Source organism: Sceloporus undulatus, chromosome 7, assembly GCF_019175285.1.
Source record: "Sceloporus undulatus isolate JIND9_A2432 ecotype Alabama chromosome 7, SceUnd_v1.1, whole genome shotgun sequence".
Lineage (NCBI taxonomy): Eukaryota > Metazoa > Chordata > Lepidosauria > Squamata > Phrynosomatidae > Sceloporus > Sceloporus undulatus.
Genome location: NC_056528.1, coordinates 31932744 through 31948526, shown reverse-complemented (window position 1 = coordinate 31948526; position 15783 = coordinate 31932744). Strand labels below are relative to the sequence as shown.

At 43.8% G+C, this 15783-nt stretch overlaps 2 protein-coding genes across 3 annotated transcripts in view; both read left to right on the top strand.

Moving 5' to 3' along the window:
* Window positions 1-1882: 1882 nt before the first annotated feature.
* Window positions 1883-7416, top strand: RAP2C (RAP2C, member of RAS oncogene family; the record flags this gene model as incomplete). Its single annotated transcript, XM_042479867.1, has 2 exons — window positions 1883-2208; window positions 4832-7416. A coding segment is annotated over one exon (285 nt), but the record flags the coding sequence as incomplete, so codon positions are not given.
* Window positions 7417-11887: 4471 nt separating this feature from the next.
* Window positions 11888-15783, top strand: part of FRMD7 (FERM domain containing 7) — a 16287-nt gene continuing 12391 nt past the window's right edge. For both annotated transcript variants that reach the window (XM_042479327.1, XM_042479326.1), the window contains exons 1-2: window positions 11888-11944; window positions 15635-15739. In XM_042479327.1, coding sequence (XP_042335261.1) covers window positions 11888-11944; window positions 15635-15739 — 162 coding nt within the window. The remainder of the gene's footprint in view (window positions 11945-15634; window positions 15740-15783) is intronic.

Below are 15783 nucleotides of genomic sequence, written 5' to 3'. Positions count from 1 at the left end.
GTGACTCGAAGCAGCTTTATTTTGGCTGTCTGTAACAGGCCTTAGACAACCGCAAGTTTTAATGTGTTGATATCTGCAATGTGTCAATGGTGGATTTGATCACCAAATGTTATTTTACGGTATTTATACCCCGCCCTTCAGCCCTAAAGGCTCTCAGAGCGGCTTACGATTATTATTATTTTATTGTTAGTTATCAAAGACTAGTACTTCCTTAGATAGTTATTTTTAAGGGATGTGTCTGTAGCTGGTGTTCCAGAGATATCCTTCAACTCAATGCATATTTGCTAGATCTGAGTACTGAAGTCTGTTTCTGACATCAGGTTGTGGTCTGCTTTACGATATCTGAAGCTTTGTTGCTGATTTTGTCTTTAAAGAGAAAACAGTTTTGTGTGGCACCTGGTTTATGTGATATCAATTTTGCAATAGGTTTGAAAAATAAATTCATTTGCTTTTAGATACCTTCTTCTAATCCTCTTGCCTTGATTTTTCATCTCTGAATGCCTTAGTTTGGAGATCATGGTTAGTTTAGAATCTGGGCATTGTACCCATAAACCTTACCTCCTGTCCTGGTATCTTGAATGTTAGGTTTATTTTCTGAGGGGCTGGCTGGCAAAACCAGCAGAAAGAGTCTCCTACAGAGCTGTTCTCCTTGTTTGTAGCTCAGGTATGAAGAGTTACAATATGGCATCTGAAAAGAGCCTCTTGTAACCTGAGAGGACCTAAGGTGAGAAGGAGAGCATGGGAAAAATGCAGGATCCAGCCCTTTTGAAGACTCTGTCAAGGCTCCTTCCTGGCAGCAGTTAACGTTTGGAGTTGAACTGACTCCAACTTCTTGGCAGAGCCTGTTCCACCCACACAAAGAGGCATATCTTTGCAAAGAGCATATCTGCACGGATGCATAACTAGATAAATGCTATCTCAGACCTTTTTCCTTGGCATTCCTTTCCTATCTCCTTTTGGCTGTGTCTCTTCCTTGCGCATGCTATCTTGTATGTTCCAGAAGAAAGACAAATTAATAACCCCTCAAGACCTCGCGCCTGTTCCAAATGCCTTTTATCCCCCTTGGGTTTGCCAACAAGGCTCTCTTGCAGTTCAGTTGCTTAAGGGCTTTGGGTTTTTTAACCACTGCTGATCAAAAAGAAGTAGGCGTACGCCTTCTAGTGTGATTGCATTAATAATGGTAGCTTTCAGTATTTAATTGCTTCTGTCCAAGATTGCTGCAGATCTTGTGAGGCTGTTTATAGTCATGCAATAAAGTAGGAAAGTTGTGTTGTTCTCATTGGAGGAAAGTGTCTGTTGGAGGTCTCTGCAACTTTTAGACCCTCACCCAAGGATTGTGTCTTGCCAGATGTTTTTTGCATTCCCAGGCTGGCAACAAAACCTAGGAGTGTTGTCATGCTCATTGCAGGCTTCTGGAATCCCAGAGGTGGTTTCCCCCCCTCAGTTTCTTCGCCTTAAATAGAGCCTACAGCACCTGGGATTCATTGGTGGTCTCCCATCCAAGTACTAGTTAGAGCTGTCCCTGCTTTGCTTCCAAGATCAGACATAATCTGGTGCCTTGAGGGTATTTAGGCCACTGGTCTTGTTCTGGCACCTTGGTTCTTAACCTTCAGCTCTCCAGATGTTTGCACTTCTGCTCCCAGGACCCCTTTGCCTTTTTCCATACTGGCTGGATCTACTGAGAGTCGAAATCCTAAATATCTGAAGGACCAGAGGTTGAGAACTACTCCCCTGAATGAATACTGTTCATCCCTTCTCAGCATAGCCAGCTTTGCTTTCTGCCCCACAAGCAAAAAAGTGATACTGAGCCTAGTTAGATACTGCAGTTGTTTTGGTATAGGACAACTACCAGAATAGAGTCCATTTACAAGTCTGATTTCTTCCTCAGGACATCAAGCCAATGAGGGACCAAATTGTCCGTGTGAAGAGATACGAAAAGGTTCCCCTCATCCTGGTGGGAAATAAAGTCGACCTGGAATCGGAACGGGAGGTCTTGTCAGCCGAAGGCCGAGCGTTGGCTCAGGAGTGGGGCTGTCCTTTCATGGAGACATCTGCCAAGAGCAAGACCATGGTGGATGAACTGTTTGCAGAGATCGTGAGGCAAATGAACTATGCATCCTTGCCTGAAAAGCAGGACCAGTGTTGTACAACCTGCGTTGTCCAGTGAAAGAGAGAAGCGAAACCTCAATCATGGCCATACAAGAGCAGGTTGGTAGAAGATCCATACTTGACACATTTGCAGCCACACTTATCCATTCCCCAAGCTGTTAGGCTTGGAGTGAATCCTGGAGCCTATCGATAAAGAAGTCATCCTTCTCTGCTTTTACTGCAGGCATCCCATGACAGGTTTGTTAAGGAAAACTGATGGGCAGGTGGGAAGGAACAAAGAGGGAGAGGGTAACTACTTCTCCAAGGCTACTCAGTGGAGTTTATATAAGGCTAGTACTAGATTTAGTAGGCTTGACTTAGATCTACTGGATCTGGCTGGTTAGTGTTTGAGGATGGCTCCAGAAATACAACTTTCTGCCTCTTCTGCCAGTGTGTGTTGGTGTTTCAGGTGGCTTCAGCAGCATATGCAAGTGTCTTGCGTAAAGACTTTTCCAGAGTTGGATATGTAACTTAGGTGGAGGGTCTCCAATCCCAGAACTGTCACTCCCAGCCAGCACAGCTGTGGTCCCAAAAGCTCACTTTCCAAGAGCTGTGTTTCCCTTATCATACAGGAATGAAAATCTTAGGTGTCTCCAAAGGCAGTCTCCCCCGTTTTTTCTGGCTCCTCAACCTACTCTTCAAGGGTGAGGTTGCCATCTAAAATGAAAGAGGCTTGTCCCACCAATCCAGAGACCTCACTCCAAAGCCCTCATGCATGTTGATCTGAACTTTGTCTTATAAAAATGGTCTTGACAGAGAGAGAGAGAAGGAAAAGCCCCTGTCCATGCCGACTGTACTTCTCCACAGCATGAGAAGGCGGTCTCTTGGCTCAAACGAGGCAAGAGGTTGCGAAAGTTATGCGTCAGCTGTCACTTGAGTTTTCCAGGAGGACTCCTGATAGCAGCACCCATTACTGTCAGAGTGTGTGTTGAAACCCATGCCAGCGACTTCAGATGGACTAAAACTGAAGCAGTGACATTGGGGAAGGCTTTCGTGGTGGTCTTTCCCTCATCTGAAACTTCCTTCTTATATTATGCAGTGTGGCTTTTCTGTTTCTGTTACTCTTCCACCAAACATATTAAATTTATGTGGAATTTTCTGATCACAGATAGCCTTTCAGAGGCCAGGAAAGGATTCTCTTTTTCTAACTTACAGGAGTGGAAAGTATCCTCTCATACCAGGCAAAATCTTAGCTGATGAACAGGGGCCAAAGTTCAGAGACATATCCAGGTTTGTCTGGAATATCAGTGTGCAAAGGGATCTCGTAGCATCTTTGAAACTAACTGATCAAAAGATGTTGTAGCAGAAGCTTTCGTAGACTTAGCATCTGAGGAAGTAGATCAAGCCTAAGAAAGCTTGCACTACAACGTCTTTCACACAGTTAGTCTCCAAGATCCCTTTGCATAAGGACCATTGTTGTCAGGGGTGAGTATGGCCCTCTACCTAAAATAAATTCTCATGCTAGAAATAGGGCAGAAATAGTTATCTTTTCCAAATAGACCAGCTCCAAAAAGGCATTGAGGTGAATTTGTGGAGGTGAGGGCCGTCTATGGCTGCTTCTCAGGATGGCTAGAAATGACCTCCAGTATCGGAGTCAGTTCACTTCTAGGGAATGTGAGATAGAAGAGTACAGTTGCCCTCAGACCCTTTTGTGAGTTTTCCATAGGCAGCTGTGTAGCCACTGTGTGCAAAGAGAGTTCTGGACTCACCAGAGCTTCAGGGGTCTCCAAACATCCTTTCTTTCCCATGGGGTCAGGTGTGTGCCATACCATCCTAAGCACCATCAGTTCTTCCTCCTTTTGGCCTCTGGGTTCAGCCCTTTCTTTCAAAGCTTCTCTGTCTCTTGCCATTACCTTATTGTGTAATCCTGTTGCCCCTGCTGTGTGATTTGGGACAGTGTGTCCCCTCCAAGACAAAATGTGGAAAATAGAACAAGCCGGGATACTGGAAAGGACTGGAACGCAAGCAACAGCAACGACACAGCTGCCTTAAAATGGATGATGCCAAGAAAAAGGTCTTTCTCAAGTGCTTTAGTTTCTTTTTCATTTAGAGTATTTATACCTTGCTCTTCAGCCACAAAGATTCTCAGAGCAGCTTACGGATTGTTAATTTGACAGTTCCCTGCCCTCAGGTTTACAGTCTAAAATGTCATGACACAAAAGGAGAAAGGAATGCTGGTAGGGAAGGGGATCAGCTCCAGCAGATATTGCCAGTTCTCTTTCTCCTAAGTCAAGATGGTAGCAGTTAAGATGGAGCGAGGGTCTTTAATCTGCCCTTGGGGCTAGGGATGGCAGAGCTTTGCCTGTTTCTTCTCTTTGTCTGAGACCAGGGTGGTAGTAGTCAAGATGGAGCGTCTTCCACCCATCTCTGGGGCTATGCATGGAGGAGCTGTGCCTGCCTCTTCTCTCCCTCTGAGTTGTGGATTCCTGAATGGCAGTGGCTTGGTCTAGATATGCCTTGCAGCCCCTTCCAACTCCAAGATCCTGTTTTAATGATTCTAAGCAGGGTCTTGGGATTAGTGAGGGGCAATAAGTGACTCTTTGGTCACTTATTGTAAGTAGTGGGAAGCCCCTGAAAGGTATAGTTAAGTAGGGGGACATGCCTGCATGGTACCAAGTAGGTATCGGTTCTCTCCGGGAAAAGCAGAGCCCTGGCCATGATTGCCTCTTTGTCTTTACTGCAGATAAAACTCAGAGGAAAATTTGCACAGATGCTGCTTTGGAGAACCCTTTCCAGCCCAGGCTGCAGAACTGAGCCTTGATCAATCCTGTCTCTTTAGCACGTGTTTCCAGGCGTCGAGTGCAAAACGAAACAAAGAGGGTGAGCGATGGCCGTGGAGAGACCCGTCGGCCAGCGACAGAAACGCTTAGCATGTTTACCATACGTTTTGGAATCTGTTCTTTAATCTCTTGATCCTCTTTTGGTTACTTTTTTTTAAAAATAGCTTTCTAAGTTCCTATTAACGGCTAATATGCAAAGATTCTTTTTTTTAATATTTTGATTTCATTAATTGATTTCCAAAACTTGTATTTATTAAACTCTAAACTCAGTATTACCTACTCAATGCCTTTTTGAGAGAGAGAGAGAGAGAGAGAAAGAGAAATTAATGGAGAATAAAATTGAGCCTTAAATGAATGGTTACTTCTGTATATTACCTCACATCCATGCTTGGTTTGCAAAAAAGAGAAATGGTTTCCCTCTCGTCCCAAATGTCATTGGTTGAAACTTTGGAAAACGTTCTGTTTAGATGTGACGGCGTCATAGAAAGATACTAAAAGAGTCAAGTTCTGTGATGGCCATTTCATGATGCGAAGTAACTGAGCAAGGCCTGGAGGCGTCCGGCAAGTTGTATTATGATGTGTGTTCTCTGTTCTTACATGGCGTTCAGATCTTGGAGGTTTTGGGTTGTTGTTGTTTTATTTTTAACAAAACTGATTGTGTTGCAAAATCACCAATGCATCTCCTAACTGTGTTCATTTCCCAGTTTCCAATGCTTTACTGAACTTGGTAAGGGGAAGTAACCCATTGGCTTTGTGACCCAGAGCAGATGCTATCGCGAGTTTGCCCGACAGGATTTAAGATGACAGCCAGAGCACATCAACACATGATAAATCAAACCTAAATTTAAAAGAAAAAAAAAAGACTTTACATTTTCTAGTTCTTTAAAAAATAAGACTTTTCTCTCCTAATATTAATATTTTGAAGCAATATTGGTTAGCTTTGCTTGGTGCCCGTTCTGCACTGCTTTTTCCCCCCCTTCTTATTTGCTTTCTCCCCTGTTTTCCAGTGAACAGAGCATTAGTTGGTATGACAGGGCAATCGCCTCAGCAGTCACTCAATGCACAGACGCATTGCTCAGCCATTGCCTTCTGCTGAATTCTCCTGATTTTAAACTGTTTTTGTCTGGATACTTGAAACTTTGGGGCAGCGGCACAGGTATGGGGCAGAATGAAGAGTTTATCAATAGTTGCCGTGTTCCGACTTTGACCCAACTGTCTGTTTCAGAGAATTTTCTAGCAGTGATCTGAAAAACCTTGTTCTTCCACCCACACTCAGTTTGAATAACTGCAGCTTCCACAGAACTGCAGATTTCAAGAGCCTGTCTTAAGTCATTTGAATGTACGCCTGAGAGAGATCGACTCGCCCTGGAATAGCCGAGAATTTATTGGCAGGGAACACCAATAGTGCAGTACTCCTCTGAGGTGAGCCAGCTTTACATCCGAAAGTAGAGACTACTATCTGTAGTCTCCATTGAGTCCTACAAACAAAAAGAATTTAGCTTTTAACCTCTGGCTTCCCCAATTGGAAATGGGGCTGCCAGACATTAAAGTTAGATTCGCACTTTAATAGAAGACACCCAACAAAAGATTGCTTTCAAACTGTGCCCACCTGGCGATGTGTCAGGAGATACCTAGCAAAGGGGCACAGAATTCAGATTCTACCTTATTTCTCAAGTGAGTGGAGCAGCTATGTGGCATTGCCACTAAAAACTCATCACTTATTTGCCCTTTAAAATTTCATTAAAACTGAATTAGTGTCGATACATGGGGTAGTTTTAACAGGAAAGGCTAAACAGGATCCAGACTGGGTGTCTTAAGGGATAAGGGACCAAATGTTCAGTGATGGGTTTCTGTGTACGTCGCAGGGTGAGAAATGAACACACACGTCTTGCATCTCTTACCTGTGCCTCTGAATTCTCACATCTATTCAAATCACTTCAGGGAGGCTCTTCGAACAGGCCGTTTTCGGGTTGTTCCAAGGTTTTTCATACCCCTTGTATGGGGTGAGGTGAGGAGAGTGAGATGCTTCTGGAAGAAGTGTCTCCTTTCTGTTCGCTTGCTCCCCTTTCTCCTAGTTGCACAGTATGGCAGATCAGGACCAACTCCTTCCTCTTACTCACCCCCCGATGACTATCTAGGGCACACAAACACAACTCTTTATTGAGGCGGACCTACTCTCCGGTGGTGCGTTGTAAACGTCTGCATGGACACCGCTAACATGCCCAAAAGTACCTGAAGCAATTATACCTATCTGTATCCAATGTACTGTACCATTTTGCTGGTGAAAAGTTCCAAAAAATAAATAAGACAAAATCTGGAAATGGATCAAATGCCGAACTAGAATTAATGGGCAAATGCTTTGTAACCTTTTTAAGAAAACGGCCTCCTCACTCCACCCGCCTGGTTTCATTTGTTCTTCTTTTGTAAGACAAGCCTACGGTCCACCTGTTTGTAACTTTTTTAATAAAATAGATACCTGTATTACCAAGGCTGCGTCCGTCCAGTCTTTTCTCAATGAAGCTGGTTTGCGTACATGTGTGTTTTGGCCAAAGGACATGGCGTTTGTTGTGTTCTGCCTATGCATGTGCTGACATTTGCAAAAGGAGGCTCTTAGTGCAAAATAACACACTTGCTGAGATTCTTGTTACAGAAACGCGCTTTCTGGGCTGCAAAGACAGGCTTAGCTGTACAAGGAAATGCCTCCCCACCCGCAGTGACTGGAAACCGTTTCTGGGCTATCAGCCGGCATCAGTGCTTCTCTGATCCTTTCCCCACAAGCAAAACCAAGAAGGTAAATAAGTTTCTTGGTTCTCGATGACGATGGTACGAGAACCAGTTTGGCACTCCTGACCCATCTCAGTTACTCATCCACACGAGGAAACGGAAATGTTCAGATGACAGAGTTAACTTGCACATGCATCTCAGAGGACTTGGAAGAGTTTATTCCTGATGTTTTGCTGGCATCTGTGGCTGGCATCTTCAGAGAATAAACTCTTCTAGAACATGAGCACATAGCCCGAACCCCCCCCCCCCCCCCAAAAACGAAAAATGCCGGCCATGAAAGCCTTTGACTTCACAAGCAAGATGGAGCAAGGACCCCAGACTGCTGTCACACAGGCGTTATCTGAACATGTCAAGAGTGCATTTCCCCCTGCAACCGCAAAGTCCTGGGCGTTGGTGCCAACGTTGCATGCTTTTTGCAGCAAAGGGAGTGGTTTCCTTGCAGACTCAGCGGCTGGCGCTTCCTCTTTGAAAGATGGGCTCAACCAGGCAAGGAAGGGCAAGAATACCAGAGCAAGTCGAACGTCAAAGAGGAAGCAGTGTTTAATTTTTAACCCAGTTTTAGCCTGTTTCTCTTGCAAGGAATGTACAAAGTATGCATGCCGCCTACCCCTGTTATCTGTACAAACAAGCCTATGGAGTAGATTGAATTGAGACAGGGCTGCTCCGAAAGGTCAACTAGAAAGCTCTGGGTTCAAATGTTCACTGACTATTTTGTACCCAGGAGGTACAAACTCAGTGCTGAGTCGCAACAGCTTTTTGGGGGGGGATATTGAGCAACATCTCAACTTCTGTTTCTGACATTTGTGTGTGTGTTTTAAATTTGTTGTTTCGTTTTCTGTTCTTAGAATAAAATGAACTCTAGGTTTCTTGCCAAGCCATAAAACCTTTGATAATTCTCTTTGTCTGGGTTTTTCCCTGATCTCATATTGGGATTGTTGATACAAGAATAATATTTTTGGTACTATATTCATTGTAATGCCAGCAAATCTACCTAATAGTGATGCTTTCAGACTTCTCCGGTCTTCTAGGTCTTTCCTAATATCTTTCCAACACACACGGTTTCCCTTCCATTTGGCCCAGTTTGGCTGCAACCATCCTGATGAATCCTCTTTCTCAGCTGCCTTCAAAACATCCCAGTCCCTTGCTTCTTGCACTTTCCCAGCTTTCTTCAGTTGCTGCAAATTGAAGGGTCAAAGTGGACAAACAGTTTGCACTCGGTTTACTCAGGAGGAAGAGAAGGGCCAGAATTTGACCCTTTCTTAGGAGATGGACAAAAAGCAAGAAGGAGGATGCTGGGGATGCTTGCACTGGATTCCTTGCGCCTAGAAGAGAGTTGGACTTCATGACCTCTAAGGACCCTTTCCAAATCTATAATTCTACCTAACCTGAGGAGAGACATTACATTTAAATGGACACAGCCATGCAAAAGCTGAGAAACCATCAAGTAAGTAAGGGGAAAAGCATGGGGAAATGGAGGGCCTTTGGAGAGGCAAAGGTTGGAAATCAATATGATAAGTATTTTCAATGCTAAGAAGGTAGCCTTCCCACCTCTTACCTGTTGCCTCTTATGTCCAAAGGAGGTTTGCCATTGCTTTTCCCTGAGGCCGAGAGAGTGTGACTTGCCCAAGGTAAGTTTATATGACATTTAGGATGTGTGTGTGTGTGTGTGTGTGTGTGACATTTAGCGGCCTAATGTCTTGTATTTTGTTCTGGGAGGTGAATGCTGATGGAGGAGATGGGCAAAGGGGAAAGAGAGAAACAAAAGATTGCTTGATTTTAAAGCACAAAGACATATATAGATGTAGATATAGATACACACACATATATATATATATATATATATATATATATATATATATATATATGCGCTGGTGGTTCACGAAACTACCAGGATTTTCTAAGATGTAGCCCTGGTAGTTTAAATGGTGGCTATTTCTCCAGGGTAGATGCAAACCCTGAGAAAAGAGCTATTACGAGCCTAAATGCCACAAAAGCATGAGGTGCTGTCTGGTTTTGCAAGCTAAGCAGGGTCAGCCCTGGTTGGTACTTGGATGGGAGACCGCTGATGAATACCGTTTGCCTAAGAAAACTACATAAACTATGGGGTCACCATGACAGGCAACTTGAAGGCCCAGACAGACACAGTATAGGACAGGTGCTAAATACACTCAAGGCACCTGATCCCAAATGATCTTGGAGGAAAAGGAAGGTCAACCATGGTTAGTATTTGAATGGGAGACTTCCAACAAATGCCAGGTGCTGGCAGCTCTGTTTCAGAGATAGGAACTGGGAAAGCCACCTCTGAGGATTCCTTGCCTAGGAAAGCCCGATAATCTTCATCATGGGGTTGCCATAGGTCAACAGGTGACTTGAAGACACATGCTCCCACAATGAATGAATGCTAAGTCAAGGGTCAGGCACACATAGCTCTCTGTGCTGTTGGACTGCAGCTCCTATCATCCCTCCAGACCAGGACTGTTGGGTATTGCAGTGCACTAGCATTTTCAGAAGACACACAAGGGTACAAGAAACATTAGGGCACAACATTGCTTTCTATGCTTTGTTGTTTTTGTGTGCCTTCAAGTTGTTTCTGACTTATGGCAACCCTATCTATCCTGGGGTTTTCTTGGCAAGGTTTGCTCAGAGAAGGTTTGCCATGGCCTTCCTCTGAGGCTGAGAGAGTGTGACTTCTTGCCCAAAGGTCACCCAGTAGGTTTCATAGCCAAGCTGGAAATCTAGACATACCTAAAACTGGAATGGGAGACTAGTCTTCCGAAAGAACCAGGAGATGGTGCTCTTTCCAAGCAAGTCAACAACCCTTTTGCATCTTTCACCAAAGAAGCGCATGAATTCCTTATGAGAATGTCGGTCCTCTGCAGCCAGCAATGCTTCATTCATTCTAAAGAGATGGATAGCTAGCTAGACAGATATGGATTTGTTATTCTTTTTTAGACTTGACCAGTGACAAATAAATCTTTACCATCCAGTTCCCCAAATTAGCAATATAATTATTGCAATATATCGCTGTGTACATGCGTTATGTGTGGTGTGCCTTCAACCTATGGCAACCCAAAGATCATGGGGTCTTTGTGGCAAGATTTGCTCAGAGGAGGTTTGCCATTGCCTTCCCCTGAGGCTGAGAGAGTGAGACTTGCCCAAGGCAACATTATTATTATTATTATTATCTTATATACCATAGAGGTATACTAGGCCACTGTATTTAATGGAACTGGGGTATCCATGGATTTTGATATCCAGGGGGGTCCTGGAACCAAATCTGAGCCAAGGATACCAAAGACCCACTGTAATCATCATCATCATCCCCTATTTGTATTTAATAGGACTTGAGCATTCATGATCCTGGAACTAAACCCCATTGGATACCAAGGGGTTTATTATCATCACCACCATCATCCTCACCATCGTTGTCATCCCCCATTTGTATTTAATAGGGTGAGCATTCATGGATTTTGGTATCCATTGGGATCCTGGAACTAAACCCCAGTAGATACCAAGGGTCCACTATCACCATCATCATCATCACCACCATCGTCATCGTCATCATCACTATCATCATACCCTATTAACATTTAATAGGACTTGAACATTCATGGATTTTGGTATCCATGGGGGTCCTGGAACTAAACCCCAGCGGATACCAAGGGCCCACTGTAATCATCATCACCACCATCATCATCATACCCCATTTGCATTTGATGGGACTGGAGTACCCATGGATTTTGGTATCCACAGGGGTCCTGGAACCAAACCCTCGTGGATACCAAGGACCCACACTGTGACCCCTTTCCCCTCATCCATGGCATGTCCAGCAGCGAGGATGCATGCGCAATCCCTATGAAATGCAACCTTGGAAAGCCTTTGTCCTTGGCATATATCAGCCTCAGCACTTGAAGGTACTGTGGAAAGCAGAGAACAAAAGGAAACCCTTTCAGGTTGTCATTTGGGGGCTTGTTCTGCTGTTTGCCACAATATCTTCCTTGAGCATCATCTGCCTTTCCCCACTTAAACTCCTCTGCAAAGGTCTGCGCTCTTAAGGCTCCAAATCCTGATTTTTTCCCAGCAGAGGCTGAAATTTTGTACGAAGTGGATGACGCCGGGTGCCCCGTTTTGTAGAGCATCGAGAGCATTCCAGCTGCTCAGCCGCACAACCAAGGATGTTGCATCTGAAAGTCCAGTTTTTGGATGATTCCCAGAAGATCTTTGTCGTCGATGTAAGTGCATTCTCTCATTGTGATGCTTTCATTTTGCCATTTGCACCTTTAAGACTTCTTCTGCAATCTTTGATGGCAGAATCTCTCCTATATCTTGAAGGTTAATTAGTTGGCGCATGGGACTTGTGCGGTGTCAAACTGTTCTATGCACCATTTGAAAGGAATGTTTTTTTAATAACAGATTGTTTGCATTCTGATATCTGCACACTTGCATTAAGAAATCTTGGTTTTGGATGACTGCCGGTTATGGGGAGGGGAGATTTAAGATCTGCATCGCTTACTCCATCAGTATTACACTTTATAATTTAGACTTCAGAGGAAGGCAATGGCAATCCTCCCCTGAAGAAATTTCGTCAAGAAAGCCTTTGGATAGAAAGCCAGAGTTGACTTAAAAGGTCCTTAACAACAACAGCGACAACATTTTGTAAAGACATTATAAAAGGAAAAGGTGCATACAGTAGTGGCAACTCAAATAGCATGTTCAAATGTATTTATTTCAATACCCAATTAATTCCTTAGGAGAAGTGTCTTGTATGGCTACAAAAGATAAGTGCATATTGTTTTGCAGCTTCCTTTTTCTGTAGCCGATGAGAAACTGCACTTTCTCCAGATCTTTATCTTTGTCGCTCTTTAGCAGACCAAAGAGTATATTAGTATATATGATATAATCTGGAACAAGAGGAAAAGAATTTGCACAGTTTCGCTTCTGGGAAATGAAGAGAGCATTGCGTCAGCTCCTTCAAAGCTTTTGAAAGATGCTATTTCGCTTTCTGTTTGGCTAGGATGAAGTGGCTGAACCGTTTCTTAAAAGTTCGTTGTTACCGTTCCAAACTATTTGGATGAAAATTGCATGTGTGTGTGTGTGTGTGTGTGTGTGTGTATAATTTAACTTTTATTAGGCACACAACAACATACAGTTACAATAAAACTTCAAGATGAAATTTATATGGCATCAGTTTATTGCCTCCACCAGAAAATTGGCCATTAGCCTGGCAATATGTGGGTTCTGTCCAAACAGATATTCAAATATGCATGCAACTTTCATCCAGAGAGTTTGGAATTATAACAGAGAGATAAATAAATACAGAAATATAAAGTAATAATAAAAATAATGCAGGATTTGAGAAGTTATTTGCTTGGATCTTAGCTCCTGGAATCCCTTAGCCAACATGACTCCATTCATAAGTATGTACTGGACATCCCTCTTGCATTTTCCCCTCTTTCCAAAATGTAAATGCTAAGGCCGCATCAATGCACAGTGCTACTTGTTTTGGATAACAAGTCCCAGCATCCCCTTGCTGGGTATTGCTATAGACCCCCCCCAAAAAATAAATTCAGTCCGTCAAGCGCTGAGAAGATTGTGATACTGAAAATGGAGCAATGTCTTGTGGTTATAACTGGGAAATGTGCTGGATTTCAACTGATTCCCATTAGAGTCCATCCCTGTTAGTGAGAGACATCCATGGCATTTTAGCTCTGCATGACAAGTTCGTTGCAAGAAATAGGTTCCATTAAGGTTCCCAGTTTGAGCCTTTCCTTTTCAACCCTTCCTCTGCAAAATCCTCCTAGGCATTGGGTGCATTTCAAGCCGAATGGTTAAAGTGAATGCGGACCTGAATTAGCCAGTCTCCTGGAATGAAAAAGCTGCCCTTGGGTGATCATATATCTTCAGTAGATATATTTCACGCTGCGTAGATGCAGCTTTTGTCAGGAGTCTGGGTGAGGTCAGAAACCTTTTCTTGAATGTGGGATTCAGGACCAGAAAATATAGGGCCATTGCTGAGAATAGAGGATGGACTCAGCTCTTCCAAGGATCATGTCGTGGAGGCACCCAATGTCCAGTTAATCCACATTTACTTCCAGGCTGGACATCATCTCTAATGTCCTTTATGTACATTGGGCCTTTGGTATCTGCTGTAGTTTGTCCCAGGACCCCCAGGGATACCAAAATCCATGGATGCTCAAGTCCCATTCAATTCAGTGACATAATGAAAGGGCATCCCTTATATATAATTTTTCAGTCCCAGTTAATCCTCTTTTTCACTCTTTCTGTTTTTCCTGCTTCCATCTGCCTTGCTAAACATCATTGCCTTTTCTAGGGATCTTCTCATGATATGTCCAAAGTATGATATTTATTCATCTTGGCTTCTAGACTTGGTTAGCTTTAATACCCATGTTCAGTTCAAGGTTGCCGAAGTTCATAGTTGTACAAGGCAGTGTTATGGTACATGCACATTTGGCAGTGTGCATATGATTGTACAAGGCAGTGCCCTGGTAGAAGCACATTGTGCATTGTGCAGTATATATGGTTGTATAGGTAGCGCCACAATATATGCACATTGTGCATTGTGCTGTGAACATAGTTATACAGGTAGTGCCTTGGTAGATGTACATTTTGCATTGTGCATATGGTTGTACATACAGTGCCCTGGTACATGCACATGCTGCATTGTGCATTTTATTTGTTCACTGTTGTAAAGGCAGTGCCCTTGAATGTGCACATTTTGCACTGTGCATTACACATGGCACATGGATATTCATATGGCAGGTTACATATGCCAAGGTGCATTGATATTAGGTTGCAGATGCTCACAACTCCCTAGCAAGCAGCAATGCACAATGTACCACTGCGAGCATTAAGTTATGCTCCATCTCCCTGGTCTTGGTCTCTCTCTCTCTCTATCTCTCTCTCTCTGGCACATAAACTGCTCTTTGCCTTTTGTCCCCTGTGGGATGGTGCCCAAATATTATAGTGCAGAAGGCGCAAACAAGGATAATGGTTTTAATTATGGCTGTGATCCAACCATTTGTAAGGAAAAGGGGGACACCTCCGGAGAGTGCGCTGTTATTACCCTGTCACTTCCCAGCTGCTTTTTGTACAAGGGGTAGTAATTTCAGCTGCCTCAAAGGCAGGCAGGGATTGTCTGTGAAATGGTAGCATGCACGCTTCATGCTGCGCATGACTCAGGGTGCACAAGCAACCCTCAATTTTCCTGGTTCGCCGAAGTCACCATGACAGGTGTGCTTGGACGTGCGCCAGCTGCAATCTTCCTAGCTATGGGACAAGCATGAGCAATATGGAGCATTAGCAGATTTTTAGCATTCTGAGTGCCACGGTCCTAAAAAAAGTACCTTTCCCCAGGTCTGAGCGTTAATGTTGTGTTAGTGCTTGCACCCAAACTCTTTTGATACTCAGTGGTTTGGAAAGAGAGGAGAAAGCAAGCGGCCAGTTCTGTATGTACTTGACTATATAAGTTGACTTCATGCATAAGTCGAGGGCAGGTTTTGGAGCCATGGATAAGTCAAGGGTATGATTTAGGGCCTACTGTATATAGTGCACCCTTTTTTTATGCAGGGATCCCCCAGATAAACATACCCTCGACTTATCCATGGATCATATCAAAATGCACTATTTTGGCACAATTTTGGAAAGTAATGGGGCTCGTGCATGCGACAGCGGCATGGCAGTGCGCACACACCTTGGATACACACCCCATTCATCTAAATGGGACGCACTGCCCCTTGCACCCTGCGCACTCGTGCGCAGCCCTCTCACACCTTTCATCGTATGTTGAAAGTTGCGTATAGTGCGCCCATGTATAATGCAGGTGCACTGTGTGTGTGTGTGTGTGTGTGTATGCAAGATATATACACACATTCTTAACCTGTATTTTTGGATCCCTTCAACAGCAAAAATCATCTGGGAAGACATTGTTCAACCTGAGCTGCAGCCACTTGAACCTCACAGAAAAGGAATATTTTGGACTGGAGTTTTGGAGTTCTGCAGGGCATGCTGTAAGTGACGATGCGCTACGCACCTCCGAAACATCCTCTGTGGC